We start from the raw sequence: 19107 nt of genomic DNA, 5'->3' as shown, positions 1-19107 counted from the left end.
TTGACTTTCAAAAAACGTCAGATTAGATACGGTGATACAATAAAGTCTACATACAGCCCAAAAATGATAATATTTCGCCTGAATGATTCTAGTTCTAGGTCTTGTGTTAGTTCTAGTTTTACACCAGCATAGAACTAACACAAGACTTAGAACTAGAATCATTCGATTTTAGCCGTCTTGAAAGACGTGCAAATGTTACAACTGGAGTCGATATACAATCGAAAATAAATAGCAACAATTCAAGACCTCCCAATGCTTTTTACTTAAGAAAATTAAAATTAAATACTTAATACTTACACAATAAATACTTCGAACTATTAATGAAACGTCAAAAAATGTCACTTTAAGACGCATAGGAGATAGCGCCATCTGCCGCAAAAAGCCTTAAAATATACGTTTGTAACTATCTTCTCATCATGTCAAATATTTTAACCTAATTTAGAACCACGTTAAACACGAATTACTTTCTTTATAATGTAAAATGTGTACGAGTGACTAAAACGTCTATCACGCAAATTCCTTTTTAGTTTTAAATCAAAAACTGAGTAAGTTAAATAATTTTTTTTAATGAAACGTCAAAAAAAATGTCATTTGAAAAAGTGAGGTTAGGTTGTGTCGGAAAAGTGAGATTCAGAATCCTTAACATCATTTTCGAGTATCAACACGGCCGTTTTCGAAGACATCGGCCGCCCCCGGCCATCGGGGGCGCTAAAACATTGAAAATCTTGAGTTGGATCTCTATAGTTTCATTGCTTAAATCGTTTCGGAGAAAATGATTTTTTTCTTAACCTCACTTCTAACAAATGTAAAATTAAATTTTAGAGACTTGCGGCTAAACCCAAATGATTCTAGTTCTAGGTATAGTGTTAGTTCTATATAGTAACAGTGCTAGTGTAAAACTAGGTCTAGTGTTAGTTCTAGTTTTAATTATTATACAGCACTAGACCAAGAACTAGAATCATTCCTACGCCTAAACCCAAATGTTTCTAGGTTTAATATCAGTTCTAGTGACAGTGCAAGTGTAAAACTAGAACTAACACAGACCTAGAATTAGAAAGTATCTAAGTTCTAGGTTGCTCAGAGCGATTAAAAACTGCACCAACATTGTGCAAAATTGCTTTATAAGGTAGCAAAATGTTTCGAAATAGGTTCATAGCCATGTCATGTTATTCAAAATCATTGCAAATTGGTTGAGCATAATTCTATACTTGTCTAAATCATTAACAACTAGTTTTTAAACAATGCATGTTGCTCAAAATGACTGAAAACTAGTTGATAGTCATTAAAAACTTGTCTAAATGTATAAGAACTAGTTTATAGCAAGTTTAGGTTGCTCAGAATAACTTAAAATTGCACCAACATTGTCCAAAATTGCTTTATAAGGTAGAAAAATGTTTCGAAATAGGTTCATAGCTATGTTATGTTATTCAAAATCATTGAAAATTGGTTGACCATAATTTTATACTTGTCTAAATGATTAACAACTAGTTTTTAAACAATCCATGTTGCTCAAAATGACTGAAAACTAGTTGATAGTCATTAAAAACTTGTCTAAATGTATAAAAACTAGTTTATAGCAAATGACTAGGTTGCTTAGAACGACTGAAAACTGCACCAACATTGTCCAAAATTGGTTTATAGCGTAGCAAAATTGTTCAAAATGATTAAAAATAAGTTCATAGCCATCTCATGTTGTTCAAAATCATTGAGAACTGGTTGAGCATAGTTTTATACTTGTTTAAATGATTAATAATTAGTTTTTAAACAATCCATGTTGCTCAAAATGACTAAAAATTAGTTGATAGTCATGAAAAACTTATCTAAATGAATAGGAACTAGTTTATAGCAAGTTCAAGTTCACCTAGTTTTGCACTAGCACTATCACTAGAACCAACACAAGACTTTGTATTAAAATAATATATACTTCTAATATCCTTCGTTTAAAAAAGTCATTGAATTATATTTTAGGAGCTGAGATATTATCATTTTCTAGGGTGTATGTAGCTACTTTATTGTATCACTGTAGTTGATTTTTAGACATCTATATATCATGAATTATTCGCCATGAAAACTTTAAATTTGGTATAACCCAACCTCAAACGTTCCATTATAACCTCAACAGGTTTCATTGTTTAAATCCTAACCGTTTCGGAGAAAATAATTTTTTTCCTTAACCTCACTTCTAACAAACGTTAAATTAGATACGTGATTTTTAAACAATGATATATAATAATCTCTTCACTATGAAAACTTCAAATTTGGCACAACCCAACCTCAACCCTTCCTTTATAACCTCATCAAGTTTCATTGTTTTAATCCTAACCGTTTCGGAGAAAATATTTTTTTTCCTTAACCTCACTTCTAACAAACGTTAAAGTAGATACGTGACTTTTAAACAATGATATATAATAATCTGTTCACTATGAAAACTTCAAATTTGGCACAACCCAACCTCAACCCTTCCTTTATAACCTCATCAAGTTTCATTGTTTTAATCCTAACCGTTTCGGAGAAAATAATTTTTTTCCTTAACCTCACTTTTAACAAACGTTAAATTAGATACGTGATTTTTAAACAATGATATAAAATAATCTGTTCACTATGAAAACTTCAAATTTGGTACAACCCAACCTCAACCCTTCCTTTATAACCTCAACAAGTTTCGTTGTTTAAATCCTAACTGTTTCGGAGAAAATATTTTTTTTCCTTAACCTCACTTCTAACAAACGTCAAATTAAACAGGTAATTTTTAAATAAATATATTTAATGAACTATCTATCATGAAAACTTAATATTTGGTACAACCTAATTTCAAACGTTACTTTATAACCTCAAAAAATTTCATTGTTTAAATCTTAACCGTTTCGAAGAAAATAAACTTTTTTATCTTAACCTCACTTTTAATAAAAGTCAAATAATTTCTTTTTAGATGTTTTCGTTACATTATAATCTTATTTTATAAGCACTTTTAAGACAAATACATTTAATAAGATCCAGCTTAATTAAAATAACCCAAAAAAAGAAATCAAATAACCAATTGATTAACTTTCTAACCGAAGAAAGTAAGCTTGACCGTTCAGATCGGTTAATTGTATAACATTATATTAAATTTATTGCTATTTCTATTCGTTTCGATAAACACTATCAATAATAATAGAACAATGAAAATAAAATTTCTTGTCTTTCCATGTTGGATCGGTTTATTTCGGGCGTTTCGACCTTCAAAAGAACCCAAAAACCAGTTTAACACCTTCCTTTTTTTACTGAACCAATGACCTTTTACATTTTTAAAAGATCCTTTGTAATAAACATTTTATAGATCTTTAAGTTATGAGTCAACAAAAGGAATTTGTACAAAGAATGTTTTCTTGGTGGATACATAAAGTTTTACGCAATCGTTTTCTTATTCACGCAAAAAAAAAAACCGCAGGTGTAAAGTGTAAAATCAACCGTGTTGGTAAAGAGTGGAAGTCTTATTATGGACACGTGATAGAAGCAAACGTTTTCGATAAAAACAGGGTCACGTGTTTTATTAAGAGTGAATTTATAAATACAAAATATTTTCTTTAGCAATTTAATCAAAAAAAAAAAATTGTATTTGCTTAAATAAATTAAATAAACCGAGTTAGTTTGAAATCAGTGAAAGTGTTCGAGTAAAAGTAAAAACGGTAATTTGCTATTGTGTAAATGGATCGATTTGTGTTTTTTAGCTCGACTTAACTTGTTGCACTTCCACGTTTTCAACCATACACGCGAACAAAATGAAATAAGTGAAATAAGTTACACTTTCTTATTTTTTATAATTTTTAATGTTTTCAAATAATCTTAGATGATCCAAAAGTAAATAACGGTTTTGATGTAATAAATTAATTAAAAAAGGATTAATTAATAAGGAATTATGAGGAAACAATGTCTTTTGTGTTAAGATTAAAAAGATTCTTTTTTTTATTTTGGAGATAGTGTTAAGATTATTCGACGTCGTCATCGCGTTATTCTTAAGAACTCGAAGGTAAACCACTTCGTTTGAAACGTACAACACACTTAACATTTCCATATTTTTTTGTCTGCTTTAATAACCGTCTGGTGGAACTTGGAACTCGTTTTGTAAAGAATATTTCAATATAAACAACAACTCGTGTTTTAATAATTTTATTTATTTATATTTTTTTAGTTAATTTATCTCTACACAATATTTTTTCTTATTAATAAACATCAAAAGCTTTAAATTTCTTCAATAAGTAGATTTTAAATTTCTTCATAGAATTTTCGCTGAAAATAAGATTTTATTGATTTAGAAATTGATTCTTCTCGATTCTATTAATATAATTGAGAAATCCGATCGTCTTAATTAAGAAACGTTGATATAATGTTACTGTGGTCGATAAGATATCGGTTTCACAACGGTTACAGCTTTTACTTTTACGATTGAACAGGTGAACGACCGCATTTCGTAAGATTTTGATTTGGGTTGCCAAAAACATCAGCTCAAGAAATTTATTGTACACGCATTTCTAAAAAGATGGAAATTACATTTACATTTTCTTGTTAGCAATTTAATCTGAACCGGACCTAATTCCCGTGTCGGCCCAGTTTTGTCACAACTATTGTTATAATAGTCCATTATGGTAGTTTTTTTTATGTCGTTAAAGAAAGATGTGGTCCGCAATCCAGCTGCGATTTGTGTTAACGACCGACAAGTAGATGAGAGCAACAAACAATATTTAGAATTTAGAGCACAAAATGCATCTCGACTTTTTAAATTAACAATATTCATTGATGACACATTGTTGGATCTTCGTTATCTAAGGGAGTGGAGGTTGTGAGAATTGTGTAGGATGTTGACAATGTGTGGGACGTCAATGATGTGTGGGGTGTTAGGATCGTCGATCTTATTGTGACATGTTTAGTTAAGCGTTGCTTGTATAATGAACGACGTATTACGAGCAAGTTTGTAGTTCTCAGGAACAAAACCTCCGAATTATAAAAGATTTTATTGAAGATGTTTGTAATTCTTTGTTTATAATATTGGTAAACACGTCCAGTTCCTTTTAATTAGTATTTTTCTTTTTTTGTGTTATACTTGAAAGTATTAAAATTTAGAGGATTAAGTCTCCTCTTGTTGTTATTCCTTAAAGTTTAAATACACGCCGATACATGCACGAACGCCCTGACATCATGTTCTAGCAAGATAACTCCCGAATTCATATCGTCCACATCTGCCAAAACTTCCTACATGAAGAAAGAGTAGAAATTCACCCCTGGCCTCCTCACTCTCCGGATTTAAACCCGATCGAGCATTGTGATCAGCAAACACCTTGCAGGAACTTCGTCGTCATCTACAGCAAGCCTAGGATGAGATTTCATAAGATACCATTGATTATCTCATTCAGAGCATCTCTCGTAGAGTTAGACAATGCATAAATAATCGTGGTGATGTAACATTTTATTGACATAAATTGTTGGTATTTTATTTTTCAATTGTTATGATTTACTACTGAAATAAATACAAATTATTTGTAAAAATTTCAGCTTTGACTCAGCTCTTATGGTAGTAACAGAAAGAAGAGATGCATACTTTTTCATCGTATAAAAGATGACCTGGTAATGGTTTGGCAAAACGAATTTGAATATCAACAATTATCAGAGTGCATACTTTGAACATACTCTAGAACACTTTTTTCGACAAATATTCCCTTCAAGTTGAAAGCAAACAATTTTTTGGTATGTTTAAGAACTTAAAATTTAAGTTGAGAAAGTTTAGGAGAAGTTTATTGATGATCTCAAAATGTAAATAACGTCCTAGGAAATATCAACCTGATCATCTGGTCAACTAATCATCATACTATAGCACCTCGGCCATTAGCCATTAAGCCGAGGTCGCTTGTGGCCAAGGTTCAGTAATTATCATACATCAACCTCAAACTTGTCAACATACTGTGGCGCCTCGGCTGCAAGGGGCCTCAGCTTTATGAGCTACCGTTGTAGATCTTTTACTAATTAAGCCGAGGTCGCTTGTGGCCGAGGTTCATTAATTATCATATATTAACCTCAAACTTGTCAGCATACTGTGGCGCTTCGGCTGCAAGCCTCGGCTTTATTAGCTGAACTAATAGATCTTTTACTAATTAAGCCGAGGTCGCTTGCGGACGAGGCTTATCAATTAATGTCATATCAACCAACAACTAATCACCACATTGCTGTGCCTACTCCGCAAGCGGTCTGGGCTTCATCAACTGAAGTTGTAGACCTTTTGCTCACTATGCCGAGCTCGCTTGCGACCGAGGTTCAGTGATTAATAAGATATCAACCTCAAACTTGTCAACATAGTGAGAGGCATCGGCTTTCTCAGCTGAAGTTGTAGAACTTTTACTAATTAAGCCGAGGTTGCTTGCGGTCGAGGCCCATCAATTAATGTCATATCAACCTAAAACTGATCACCATATTGCTGTTCCTCCGGCGCAAGCGGTCTGGGCTTTATCAACTGAAGTTGTAGACGTTTTGCTCACTATGCCGAGGTCGCTTGCAGCCTAGATTCAGTGATTAATAAGATATCAACCTCAAACTTGTCAACATAGTGTGGCGCCTCGGCGGCAAGGGGCCTCAGCTTTATGAGCTGCCGTTGTAGATCTTTTACTAATTAAGCCGAGGTCGCTTGTGGCCGAGGTTCATTAATTATCGTATATTAACCTCAAACGTCCTAGGAAATATCAACCTGATCATCTGGTCAACTAATCATCGGTGGCATCATACTGTAATACCTCGGCCATTAGCCACTAAGCCGAGGTCGCTTGTGGCCGAGGTTCAGTAATTATCATATATCAACCTCAAACTTGTCAACATACTGTGGTGCTTCGGCTGCAAGCCTCGACTTTATTGGCTGAACTAGTAGATCTTTTACTAATTAAGCCGAGGTCGCTTGCGGCTCTATCAGCTGAAGTTGTAGATCTTTTACTAGTCAATTAATGTCATATCAACCTAAAGTTGATCACCACATTGCTGCGCCTCGGCTGCAAGCGGTCTGGGCTTTATCAACAGAAGTTTGCGGAGGTTTTGCGGCCGAGGCTCATTGATTAATAAGATATCAACCTCAAACTTGTCAACATAGTGGCAGGCATCGTCTGCGAGCAGTCTCAGCTTTCTCTGCTAAAGTTGTAGATCTTTTACTAATTAAGCCGAGGTCGCTTGCGGACGAGGATCTTCATTTAATGCCATGTCAACCTAAAATTGATCACCACATTGATGCGCCTCGGCTGCAAGCCGTCTCAGCTTTATAAGCTAAAGTTGCAGATCTTTTATTAATTAAGCCGAGGTCGCGTGTTGCCGAGGCTCCGTAATTATCAATATATCAATCTCAAACTGGTCAACATACTATGGCTCCTCGCCACAAGAGGCCTTTTCTTTATCGGCTACTGTTGTAGATCTTTTACTAATTAAGCCGAGGTCGTTTGTGACCGAGGTTCAGTAATTATCATATATCAACCTCAAACTTGTCAACGTACTGTGGCCCGATTTATCTTGAATGACATCGTGGAATATCAGACAGTAAATGAGGTTAATGAGGTTAGCCAGAAACGAGGTTGACAAATTTTAGAGACTATATGGAGCAAGACGATACTCTGCTATATCAAGTACTCATTGTGCAGCTTTCCGCATTGTTTGATAAGAGTGCGAGAAGAACCCTTAAATATACAATCCATACTTAATTTTCGCTATTGAGCAGTAGAAAAAACTCGGAAACTTTACCAACGACAACTTAGAACCTCTATGTAACAGTTTATTTCACCGTTGCTAAATTTGGCAGGACGTGACTGCCATTAAACCGGAAATGACATGAAAAATTAAGGAGAATATCTGGGAAAGGCTTTATCTATGCGTCATGATAAAAAGTATTGTACACCTCCGGTTTTATGCTAACTTGAGTCAAATTCAAAACATTAAGTGAAATTGCAAGAAAATTTAAAATAAATAAACGTAAAGAAAGTTGCTTTAAAGAATAGTTTAAACAGATATTTACCTTTCTACTTTAAATCCTAAACTTTAACTCTTGTTAAAAACCAAACATTCATCGCTTCCGCTTTTCCTTTCATCGCGATCGGTCCTCGGTATTCGAAATGAAAACTATCGTCGTGATTTTCCTCTTTACACAAAAACCTAAAAAAAAAAATCTTTAATCTTTTAATCTTGTAACCATGACAAGGTTTCCCTCGACGAATAATCAAATTATTCAATGACACGTAGTTTTAGTTGATTTTTGTTCTAAATGTACTCTTTGTGTGTTCTAAAATGGAAGCATTATTGAGTTATTTTTTTGAAAAGTTCTCAGAATCAGAGCGTAACAGTCTCCACGCCAGATACAAGAGACAGGTGATGGTGGAATATTTTAATACGCTCATAGAAGGTTGTCGATTAGGTAATTTTAAATAACTCAAACGATTAAATAAAACAGATCCCATTTATTTTCTTTTCCTCTTAAGGTGAAAATGTATCATCGGAGAAAGTTGTTAGAGAAGCGATACGAGAAATACTTCGTTTCCACGAAAAAGCACGTAGAGAGAACGGCAACGTGTGTTTAATGGGAAAGTACCACGACATCTTGTATATCGCCATTAAATTATGTTACGATTGGGAATTAAAAGACACCCAAATGGTTGCGACGTTATTAGACGCGATTTTTAGTTGCGAACATACGTTTGAACGAATTTTTATCGGGGCTTTATTTGGAACCAGGGCCCCCTTTTATATCGCCGGCTGGAAAAGCGATTTTCGCGATCAAGAAGAAAATTTAAGAGCCGTCGTTTATTATTTGGATCACGCCACGAACGCTTCGTTAGAATACGAATATTTAATCGAAAAATTAAGGTTTATCGATGTCCCAATTGAGAGTTGCGGGAAGATGACACCTTTAAAAATTTCGATACAACTAGGGTTACCGGATAAGATGTTAATTTTACTTCGATACGGTGCCACGATTAATAAAAACGATGATGATGATGTTTTGATGTGGTTAATTAATAAATTAAGTGAATTTAAAGGGAGGTACCCTTATAATTTCGTTGCTTGCTTACAAATTTTATTACGAGTTTTACCGAGGAGTTTCCAAAAAGATGATTTAATTGAGGATTACTCCGAATTAATTACTCATGGGGTTGTTCCCCCTACGAGGTGTGGATTGATTCCGGCGGAATTAAAACATTTGTGTCGATGTGTGATTAGAAAAAGATTGTGGGAGAATTACGAGCTTCCTGGAGGGATTCGAAAACTTCCTATTCCTAAGATTTTGTTTAGATACTTGGATATTATGGAGGATTAAAAATTAATTGTATTTACTTATAAGCGTCTTCAGAAACGTTTATTTTTCCTGGTTCTCCCGTTGTTTCAGTTCGACTCGTTAGATTTACCGTGTTTCCAAAGAGGCAATAACGAGGCATTCGATGACCGATTACCCCAGTTACAACTTCTCCGGAATGTATTCCAATTGTAATTCTCTACAATAAAAATTAAAATTAATTTATTAAATCAATTTAATTAAATTTAAGTATAACCAACCACAGTTTCGCCGTCGATCATGACTTTTTTACCCAAATCCATCATATCCAAAGCTAATCTCGCCATGTCTCTTGCGTGGGTTGAGCATGGCTCTGGGAGGCCGCTAACAGCCATGTATTTATCACCAACAGTTTCTACCTTGATAAAGATTAATAAATAAAAAATTTGATTTTAAATCTTAGACTTCCGCGAAAATACAAAGTGCATAAAAAAATTGTTACGTAGAAACTAGAAACGTTTTATAACTTTCACTAATCTCCTCGTTATGAATTGATATTCAACCGTTAAATAAGAATTTATTTATGTAAGTACGAAAGCTTTCACGGTTGGTGTTAATCGAACTAAAACTAGAACTAATACTAGCACTATCACTAGAAACATTATCATAAGTTAGGACACTAAAGCCGAGGTCGCTTGCGGCCTCATTTGATCATATTTTATTTGTAAGTTTATCGATTATATAGCCTTATCATAAGTTAAGAGATTGAATTCGAAATCGATTATGGCCGAAGCTTCATATTAATGTTATCCTGAGTTATGAGACTAAATCCGAGGTTGCTTGCGGCCGAGGCAGTACCTCGATCACGTTTTACTTTTACTTTTTCGATTGTATGACCTGGGTTTCAGTAGATATATTCTCGCTGCCTGCTGTCACAAGTTAAGAAAACAAAGCCGAGGTCGCTTGCGGCCGAGGTATTAGCTCGATGTTATCACGAGATAAGAGACTGAAGCCGAAGTTGATTCCGGCCGAGAGCAAATCTCAATGTTACTATGAGTTACGAAACTAAAGATCACGAGACGTCAATATAATTATACAGGGCTTCCCAAAAGTAACGGATAAATTCGGAATAAATTTATGGAAAAATCGCTGAGATGGGTTTAAGAATTTAAATTTATCCTTCACGCTAAAATTGAGGTTCAAAAGAAAACCGACATTCCTTCACGCTATAATTGGAGGTTCAAAACAAAACTGACCTATCCTAACATTCCTTCACGCTATAATTGGAGGTTCAAAACAAAACTGACCTATCCTAACATTCCTTCACGCTATAATTGCAGTTTCTTCACGCTATAATTGCAGTTTCTTCATGCTATAATTGAGGTTTCAAAACAAAACTGACCTATTATAACATTCCTTCACGCTATAATTGAGGTTCAAAAAAAACCAACTTCGGCGAAGAGAGCGTAAATTAAAATGCTGTTTGCTTGGTTTACTTTGCATTACATCAAATGAACGATGTTATATAGCATCGCCAAAGTCGCTTGTGTGCAAGGCGGCGGAGTCAATAGATGAATACCAAATCGTTGCTCTTGCAGGATTCTAGCTAGAAAACAAGATATTGCTTGGAGAAGACTAGATAATGCTTGTAAACGATTACATACTGCTTGCAAAAGACTTTATATTACTTGGAGAAGATATTATTTGGGCAAGACTAGCTACTGCTTATAAAAGACTAGATATTGTTTAAAAAAAAGTAGATACTGCTTAAACGAGATCAAAGCACTGTATGATGCTTGACAAAAACCAAATGTTGCTTGCAGAAAACTATATTTTGCTTCTAAAAAACCGGATACTTATAATAAAAACTTGAGTAGACTTGAAATTGATAATACATGTATATGTATCCATTCTAACCTCAGCTTAAGGTCATCATTAAAAATAGACTATAATGATTTATAGAATAGATTTTTAACAAAAACATCAGTAATCGTCGGAATTTACATCTTTTAAAAAAGAATTACAAACATTTTCGTGAAATTTATTACAATTTTCTTGTTAAACACACATTTTTGTGTGATATATGTGACAATGTTCTCATTAAGTGAATAGGTATAAATCAGCTTCCCATCATAATGGATACTAAACTGTTGAATTCCTGGCAAAGTTACAATTTCGTGGGAAATACTGTGGTATCACATTTTATCTGTATTTTATTCAAGTGAAGTTGACCCGAAATAAATTTAGTAGAAATGATACTCGATATTAAATCTGCTGCGCATTCTTCGATAAATCAGGATTTTCTCGACCTAGCGAGGTTGGAGGTCACCATTATTATTTTCCACGGGGTAAAAAGTTTGATTTTGTTTATCTTAAATTTTGTAAATTGAATAGAAACAATACACAATTTAATTTTCTGTAGTAAGCATAAATATATATTACATGTCGTAACTTTTAGATGGAAATGAAAACGATGTTTTAATTACTATTTCTGTTTAGTAATTAATTCCCTCTGGTTTATTTGCGTTGATACATTTCCATTTATTCTCAACCAATGACCGTATAAGCAACGTTAATCGAGCTACTGCCTCGGCCGCAAGCGACCTTGGCTTTATTCTCATAACTCGTGTACAATCGAAAAACTAAAAAGAGAACGTGATCGAGCTACTGCCTCGGCCGCAAGCGACCTCAGCTTTAGTCTCATAACTCATATACAATCGACAAACTAAAAAGAGAACGTGATCGAGCTACTGCCTCGGCCGCAAGCGACCTCGGCTTTAGTTTCATAACTCGTATACAATCGAAAAACTAAAAATAAAACGTGATCGAGCTGCTGCCTCGGCCGCAAGCGACCTCGGCTTTGGTCTCATAACTCGTATACAATCGAAACACTAATAATAAAACATGATCGAGCTACTGCCTCGGCCGCAAGCGACCTCGGCTTTAGTCTCATAAGTCGTATACAATCGATAAACTAACACATAAAATATGATCAAACTACTGCCTCGGTCGCAAGCGACCTCGGTTTCAATCTCTTAACTTAATGTGTAACATCAAGTTAATATTTCTTGTTCTAGGTGTAATGTTATATGTTCTAGTGTTACTTTTAGTTTTAGTTCAAGACATTATTTCCTTCCCAATATGTTATTCTTACTTTATAAACATTAGGATTTTGTTTGGGATCGGTTAATTCATCGAATTCCGTGTACAATTCATTTAACATCTTAACAATAACCATGGCACCTTTTGAATCTGAGTGGCTCGCGCAATATTTAGCAAACCCAACGATCCCACTGAACAGTAAAGTGACACAGTCGAAACGTTTCGCTGGAACCGGTCTTTTATGACGCAATTCGTTTGCAACGCTAATCGGTAAAACCGAATACAACAATCTAAAAGAAAATAATTTTCGAATAAATTCACTAAAAGATAAAATTAATTCACCTATCAGTTTTTTTCTTCTCACTATCCAATTCCCTGTACGTCTGTTGAAGTTTATCGGTTAATATTTCTAAATTCCTAGTTAGTTTATAATCAGCCTCAAATTGTTCGGACATAAGCACCAAATCCCTCGTCGCGTCATGAATAGGAATGTCGCTGATAAAAAGACCCCGTCTAAAAATAACCATGACTTAAAGATAAATTTCTTCTTCGGTTTTTATTACCTGACTAAATCGTCGAGATTCATAACGCTTGGATAACACAAAAAAATAACTAAATCCGTTTCGGGAACATACAACATTTGTCCCTTTAAACGCAAAGTGCGATATTCCATGGTGGTGTTATCATCGACACACATCACTCCTGGTCGAGTTTTTAAAACGTAAATCGTGTTGATGTGCGAAAGGATGTTGGCGAATGTAAAATCTAAATGGGGACGGACCTAGAAAATATGTAATAGAAGAGACTCGTTTCGTATGGATCTGTGCCGGTTTCGTTCTTTTGTATGTTACAGAAACGATACGAAAAGTTTAAATGAGAAAACACGAGAGTGTACCAGATGGTGTCTCTTTAATTTATTTAGATACAGCGAAGAGAAATTAATTTCTATAAGATTATTTTCTTACCGTATCCAAAACATCGGTTACTTTGCAACCGGATAATAAAACTTGCGGAATAACTCTCGCTACGGAATCGCCAGTTTGAACGATTTGCAAATCCCTATCGAACATTATATGAAAAGGAAAAATGTGGCAAAACGTTGCAGTGCTTAATTTTGGTTCTAAAAATCAAAAATTAAAAATTAAAATCAAATTACAAAAAAAAAGATCATTCTTACCTAAAGATAATGTTTCGATTTCTTCAATTTCCGGTAATTGCTGTCTTTTAGGAGCGGACGTTTCCGTTATAACGAATTGGACGTGATCTCCTTCTTGTTTCGTTAGAAGGATTTGAACATCAACTTCGGTGTTATGAAGTTTACTCGCGACAGCCTAAGTTTTTAATTATTAATACTAAATTAAAAAAAAATGTTTTTTTATTACCTTTACAATTCCAATTACAATATGTTCTAAACCTGGTCGATCTGAATAATAATGAAGGACTAAAGCTCCGTCTTCTGGTCTTTCCGTACATCGAAATGATGGCGCTTTCATTCCAGGGTATAAAGTTCCTAAATGATCGTGAAGAGCATCTAAATTCTTAAAAAAAGTTCGTATTAATATTATAATTATTTTTTATGGTTGTGGAAATTAATTTAAAAATACAACTTTAAAGATATCTTTATATATAAATATGGATGATCATAATCCATATTTTAGCAAAAAATTAAGAATTATACTGGTGAAAGACCAGACTTTGAAATTACTGTTCAGAAGAAACAAAATGCGAAGAATATGAACAAGAAACCAATGGACTTGTCTGGTTATTGCATAGGACCAATACGGAAACTTGGCCAATGCAGGATAAGCACAAAACCAAAGTAACAGCTGCAGAAATGAGGTGCTTAAGGCAAATAATAGGTAGGACCAGAAAAGATAGTCAGAAATTCAACAACAAAAGAGGAAGTAGTTATATTTCAGGTATAAGAAGTTTGGTATCACACCAAATAGATTACAGGTTCTAGACTTAGTTAGATGTCTGAAATTACACTGCCCAGAAACTAAATGTCACAACATGGAGGAATTACACTGCTCAAAGTCTACTACTAGGTGTTAAGTTACACTTCAAGTATAAGACGAGGTTTGGAATCACACTAAATGAGTTGTATTTCAATAAAAGCTCCTTTTCTTGCTATTGGGCCAAGTTCTGATTATTCTGTATCATTCTTTTTTGTAATGAAGCTGTGTAGCGTTTGGCCGGAATTCCAACTCGTCTCTTAGTTAGGTTCAGTTCGATTGGGTTGGGTCTTTTAGCAATTCGTGTCGGGCTCATTCTATCAACATTGTTCCATTTCTTAAAGTTCCCGTTTTTTTAGTCCTTATTATGGCTCATGCGCATAGATGAGTACAGGTCTTGTATAATATTCAGACTCAAGGTCCGTTGAGTATTGGTTATAAAGTTATCCAACTCGAACAAATTGACATTGACTGGTGAAGTAGGAAACGTGACGTCATTGGAGGCCCATTATGTATGGAATATAGTATATATCTTGGTATCAACTTTATAAAAAACCATTTTATACAAAAGTTGTTTAATATTTTCAATTAACTATGTGTTTTTCATTAAAAAAACTTAAATTCAACGTCAATTTTGACAAGCAACTGCAATATTTGTATCTTAATCACCATGGTAACCGAGTTAAGTGGGATAACCTTAAAATAATAAAATTTTATTTCGATTTTTTTATCAATTCTAACCTAATTTTTATTAATTTTAAAACAATTCGAATTCTTTACGATTATCTTGCATTCATAACAAATTCGTTAATTGTAATTAATTTAAATCGATTCTAATTACGAGAGATAAATTAAAAATATCTTTTTATGATTTAAACCACTTACCTTGTTTATAATTCCCTAAATAAACCAATTTTGAGTTAAATACAGCCTTTTAAACCAATTAAATAAGACTTTTTCCTTAAAAGAACTTAAATTCAATTTCAATTTTGACAAGCACCTGCAATATTTGGATCTTAATCACCATGGTAACCGAGTCAAGTTGGATAACCTAACAATAATAAAATTATAAGTCTTAATATTTCGCTTTATATTTTAATATTTTTTTTAATATTTTTATATTTTTGTGTATTGCTTCTTAATTGAAAAACACTGTATAAATAAAAACATAGAAATGTCAATTCTTCCAATGACGTCACAGCAAGGCCTTTGCGGGTGGATACGTTCATAACAACAGCGTTCATATGGAGTTGGATAACCTTATACAGAATGTTTACTCAATTTCATCCATTAGACTCCTATTGCTAGATGTTTCCACCCCCAGATAGTTAAACGTCATTACTTGGTCTATTATAGATTCATTTACAACTAATTTGCATCTGATGTTAAAGTGGTTGCCTACATCTACAGATGAAGAGCTCGTTTATTAAACTTTGTTTAGAAACAAACGTTGTTATGATTGTTCGTAAATACTACCTCGAAAAGACAAGTTAAATCTATTATTTAAGATTAATTGCAATATAAATTAAACGTTTTCAACTAAATATTTATTTTAAAATGAAATGGTTCCAAGAAAAACATTTCAGCGGCTGAAATTAAATATTATTCGTCTCATTATGTAACTTAATTAATTACCTGTAAGAAATCTCGTGGTGTGGCTCCTAAAACTTGTAAAATTTTATCGTAACCGGAGTCTTGGCAGAATTCGAAAAATGTTTTTCCAAACAATTCCAAAATTGCAGTTGCTGGAATATCTGGAAATCACAAATTAGTTATTTCTGTATAACGTAAATAAAATTTGTGCCAACTTAAAATATCAACAGCCGAAGAAATTAAATTATAAGTTAACTCATCTTCGTATATTTGCCGAACCAAAAATTGCCCTTCCATTTGAACTTCAGCATCTTTCCTACAAAATGAACAGTCGAATTTATTTGAATCGTTATAACGTTTTCATCAACCCAACTTAATTTTCTCCCAAATTTCCTCTCCAAACGTTTTAATTACGAGCAATTCCAACGCGTAGTTTACAAAACCGTACTGAAAATTACAAAAAAATATTTTCAAACCAAATTTTATTATAAATACACAATTTCCTTACCATTTTATGATCGCGTTTTGAACCAATTCAACAAACGTGTAGGAAAAGTTGTGTGCATACCACAATTCTCCTTCAATTCTCGCATCCAACTGCGAGTGAGCTTTCAAGCTCACCTCCTCAAAGTCAAGCTTTCAACAATAATCAATACATATTTGAATCGCATGCGCAAACTAACAAAAATTAAATAAAGAATTAAATCTAATAATATAATTTGACGTTATAGTAAAACCTCGATTAATACGGTGTTTGTTATAGCTCAATAAAAATATACAATAATTTAGTGCTGAATAACAAATAAAACTAGACTAACACTAGGACTAGAACTAACACTAGACCTAGAATGAGAAATTTTTTTAAATATGTTACACATTTTTATTGAACTACACTTTTACTACACGTTTTAGATTAGTTTTGCACTATCACTAGAACTAACACAAGTCCTAGAACTACTATTTAGCCGCACGTCTCTCAAGACGGCTAAACCCGAATGATTCTAATTCTAGGTCTTGTGTTAGTTTTAATTTTGCAGTAGCACTATCACTAGAACTAACACAAGACCTTAAACTAGAATCATTCGGGTTAGTTAATTTTGCACTAGCACTATCACTAGAACTAATACAAGACCTTAAACTAGAATCATTCGGGTTAGTTAATTTTGCACTAGCACTATCACTAGAACTAATACAAGACCTTAAACTAGAATCATTCGGGTTTAGCCGTCTTGAGAGACGTGCGGCTAAACCCAAATGTTTCTAGTTCTAGGTCTAGTGTTAGTTCTAGTTTTGCACTAACACTATCACTAGAACTAACACAAGACCTAGAACTAGAATCATTCGGGTTAGTTAATTTTGCACTAGCACTATCACTAGAACTAATACAAGACCTTAAACTAGAATCATTCGGGTTTAGCCGTCTTGAGAGACGTGCGGCTAAACCCAAATGTTTCTAGTTCTAGGTCTAGTGTTAGTTCTAGTTTTGCACTAACACTATCACTAGAACTAATACAAGACCTTAAACTAGAATCATTCGGGTTTAGCCGTCTTGAGAGACGTGCGGCTAAACCCAAATGTTTCTAGTTCTAGGTCTAGTGTTATTTCTAGTTTTGCACTAACACTATCACTAGAACTAACACAAGACCTAGAACTAGAATCATTCGGGTTTAGCCGTCTTGAGAGACGTGCGGCTAAACCCGAATGATTCTAGTTCTAGGTCTTGTGTTAGTTTAATTTTGCAGTAGCACTATCACTAGAACTAACACAAGATCTTAAACTAGAATCATTCGGGTTTAGCCGTCTTGAGAGACGTGCGGCTAAACCCAAATGTTTCTAGTTCTAGGTCTAGTGTTAGTTCTAGTTTTGCACTAACACTATCACTAGAACTAACACAAGACCTAGAACTAGAATCATTCGGGTTTAGCCGTCTTGAGAGACGTGCGGCTAAACCCGAATGATTCTAGTTCTAGGTCTTGTGTTAGTTTAATTTTGCAGTAGCACTATCACTAGAACTAACACAAGATCTTAAACTAGAATCATTCGGGTTTAGCCGTCTTGAGAGACGTGCGGCTAAACCCAAATGTTTCTAGTTCTAGGTCTAGTGTTAGTTCTAGTTTTGCACTAACACTATCACTAGAACTAACACAAGACCTAGAACTAGAATCATTCGGGTTAGTTAATTTTGCACTAGCACTATCACTAGAACTAATACAAGACCTTAAACTAGAATCATTCGGGTTTAGCCGTCTTGAGAGACGTGCGGCTAAACCCAAATGTTTCTAGTTCTAGGTCTAGTGTTAGTTCTAGTTTTGCACTAACACTATCACTAGAACTAATACAAGACCTTAAACTAGAATCATTCGGGTTTAGCCGTCTTGAGAGACGTGCGGCTAAACCCAAATGTTTCTAGTTCTAGGTCTAGTGTTAGTTCTAGTTTTGCACTAACACTATCACTAGAACTAACACAAGACCTAGAACTAGAATCATTCGGGTTTAGCCGTCTTGAGAGACGTGCGGCTAAACCCGAATGATTCTAGTTCTAGGTCTTGTGTTAGTTTAATTTTGCAGTAGCACTATCACTAGAACTAACACAAGATCTTAAACTAGAATCATTCGGGTTTAGCCGTCTTGAGAGACGTGCGGCTAAACCCAAATGTTTCTAGTTCTAGGTCTAGTGTTAGTTCTAGTTTTGCACTAACACTATCACTAGAACTAACACAAGACCTAGAACTAGAATCATTCGGGTTTAGCCGTCTTGAGAGACGTGCGGCTAAACCCGAATGATTCTAGTTCTAGGTCTTGTGTTAGTTTAATTTTGCAGTAGCACTATCACTAGAACTAACACAAGATCTTAAACTAGAATCATTCGGGTTTAGCCATCTTGAGAGACGTGCGGCTAAACCCAAATGTTTCTAGTTCTAGGTCTAGTATTAGTTCTAGTTTTGCACTAACACTATCACTAGAACTAACACAAGACCTAGAACTAGAATCATTCGGGTTTAGCCGTCTTGAGAGACGTCCGGCTAAATCCGAATGATTCTAGTTCTAGGTCTTGTGTTAGTTTTAATTTTGCAGTAGCACTATCACTAGAACTATCACAAGACCTTAAACTAGAATCATTCGGGTTTAGCCGTCTTGAGAGACGTGCGGCTAAACCCGAATGTTTCTAGTTCTAGGTCTAGTGTTAGTTCT

General features: G+C 34.2%; 2 protein-coding genes across 3 annotated transcripts; one reads left to right on the top strand and one right to left on the bottom strand.

Moving 5' to 3' along the window:
• Nucleotides 1-320: 320 nt before the first annotated feature.
• On the top strand, nt 321-9516 carry LOC111425038 (SOCS domain-containing protein stops). 2 transcript variants are annotated; one of them, XM_071199924.1, is made up of 3 exons: nt 321-545; nt 8317-8410; nt 8475-9516. In XM_071199924.1, the coding sequence occupies exons 2-3, from the start codon at nt 8368-8370 to the stop codon at nt 9308-9310; spliced, it is 879 nt and encodes a 292-aa protein (XP_071056025.1). In that variant the 5' UTR covers nt 321-545; nt 8317-8367; the 3' UTR covers nt 9311-9516. The 2 variants fall into 2 exon arrangements, with proteins under 2 accessions (XP_071056025.1, XP_022914558.2); XM_023058790.2 differs by lacking the exon at nt 321-545 and having other exon boundaries at nt 8158-8410.
• On the bottom strand, nt 4134-16534 carry LOC111425037 (guanylate cyclase soluble subunit beta-1-like). Its single transcript, XM_023058789.2, has 14 exons — nt 16424-16534; nt 16289-16362; nt 16131-16231; nt 15958-16076; nt 13750-13905; nt 13545-13698; nt 13333-13487; nt 12931-13148; nt 12710-12880; nt 12420-12657; nt 9547-9684; nt 9328-9485; nt 8015-8151; nt 4134-4269 (listed from the first exon to the last, which is right to left on the bottom strand). The coding sequence occupies exons 1-13, from the start codon at nt 16424-16426 to the stop codon at nt 8031-8033; spliced, it is 1806 nt and encodes a 601-aa protein (XP_022914557.1). The 5' UTR covers nt 16427-16534; the 3' UTR covers nt 4134-4269; nt 8015-8030.
• Nucleotides 16535-19107: the final 2573 nt, after the last annotated feature.

The sequence above is a fragment of the Onthophagus taurus genome, chromosome 11, assembly GCF_036711975.1.
Source record: "Onthophagus taurus isolate NC chromosome 11, IU_Otau_3.0, whole genome shotgun sequence".
NCBI classification, from domain to species: Eukaryota; Metazoa; Arthropoda; class Insecta; order Coleoptera; family Scarabaeidae; genus Onthophagus; species Onthophagus taurus.
This window is presented reverse-complemented; position numbering and strand designations above follow the sequence as displayed.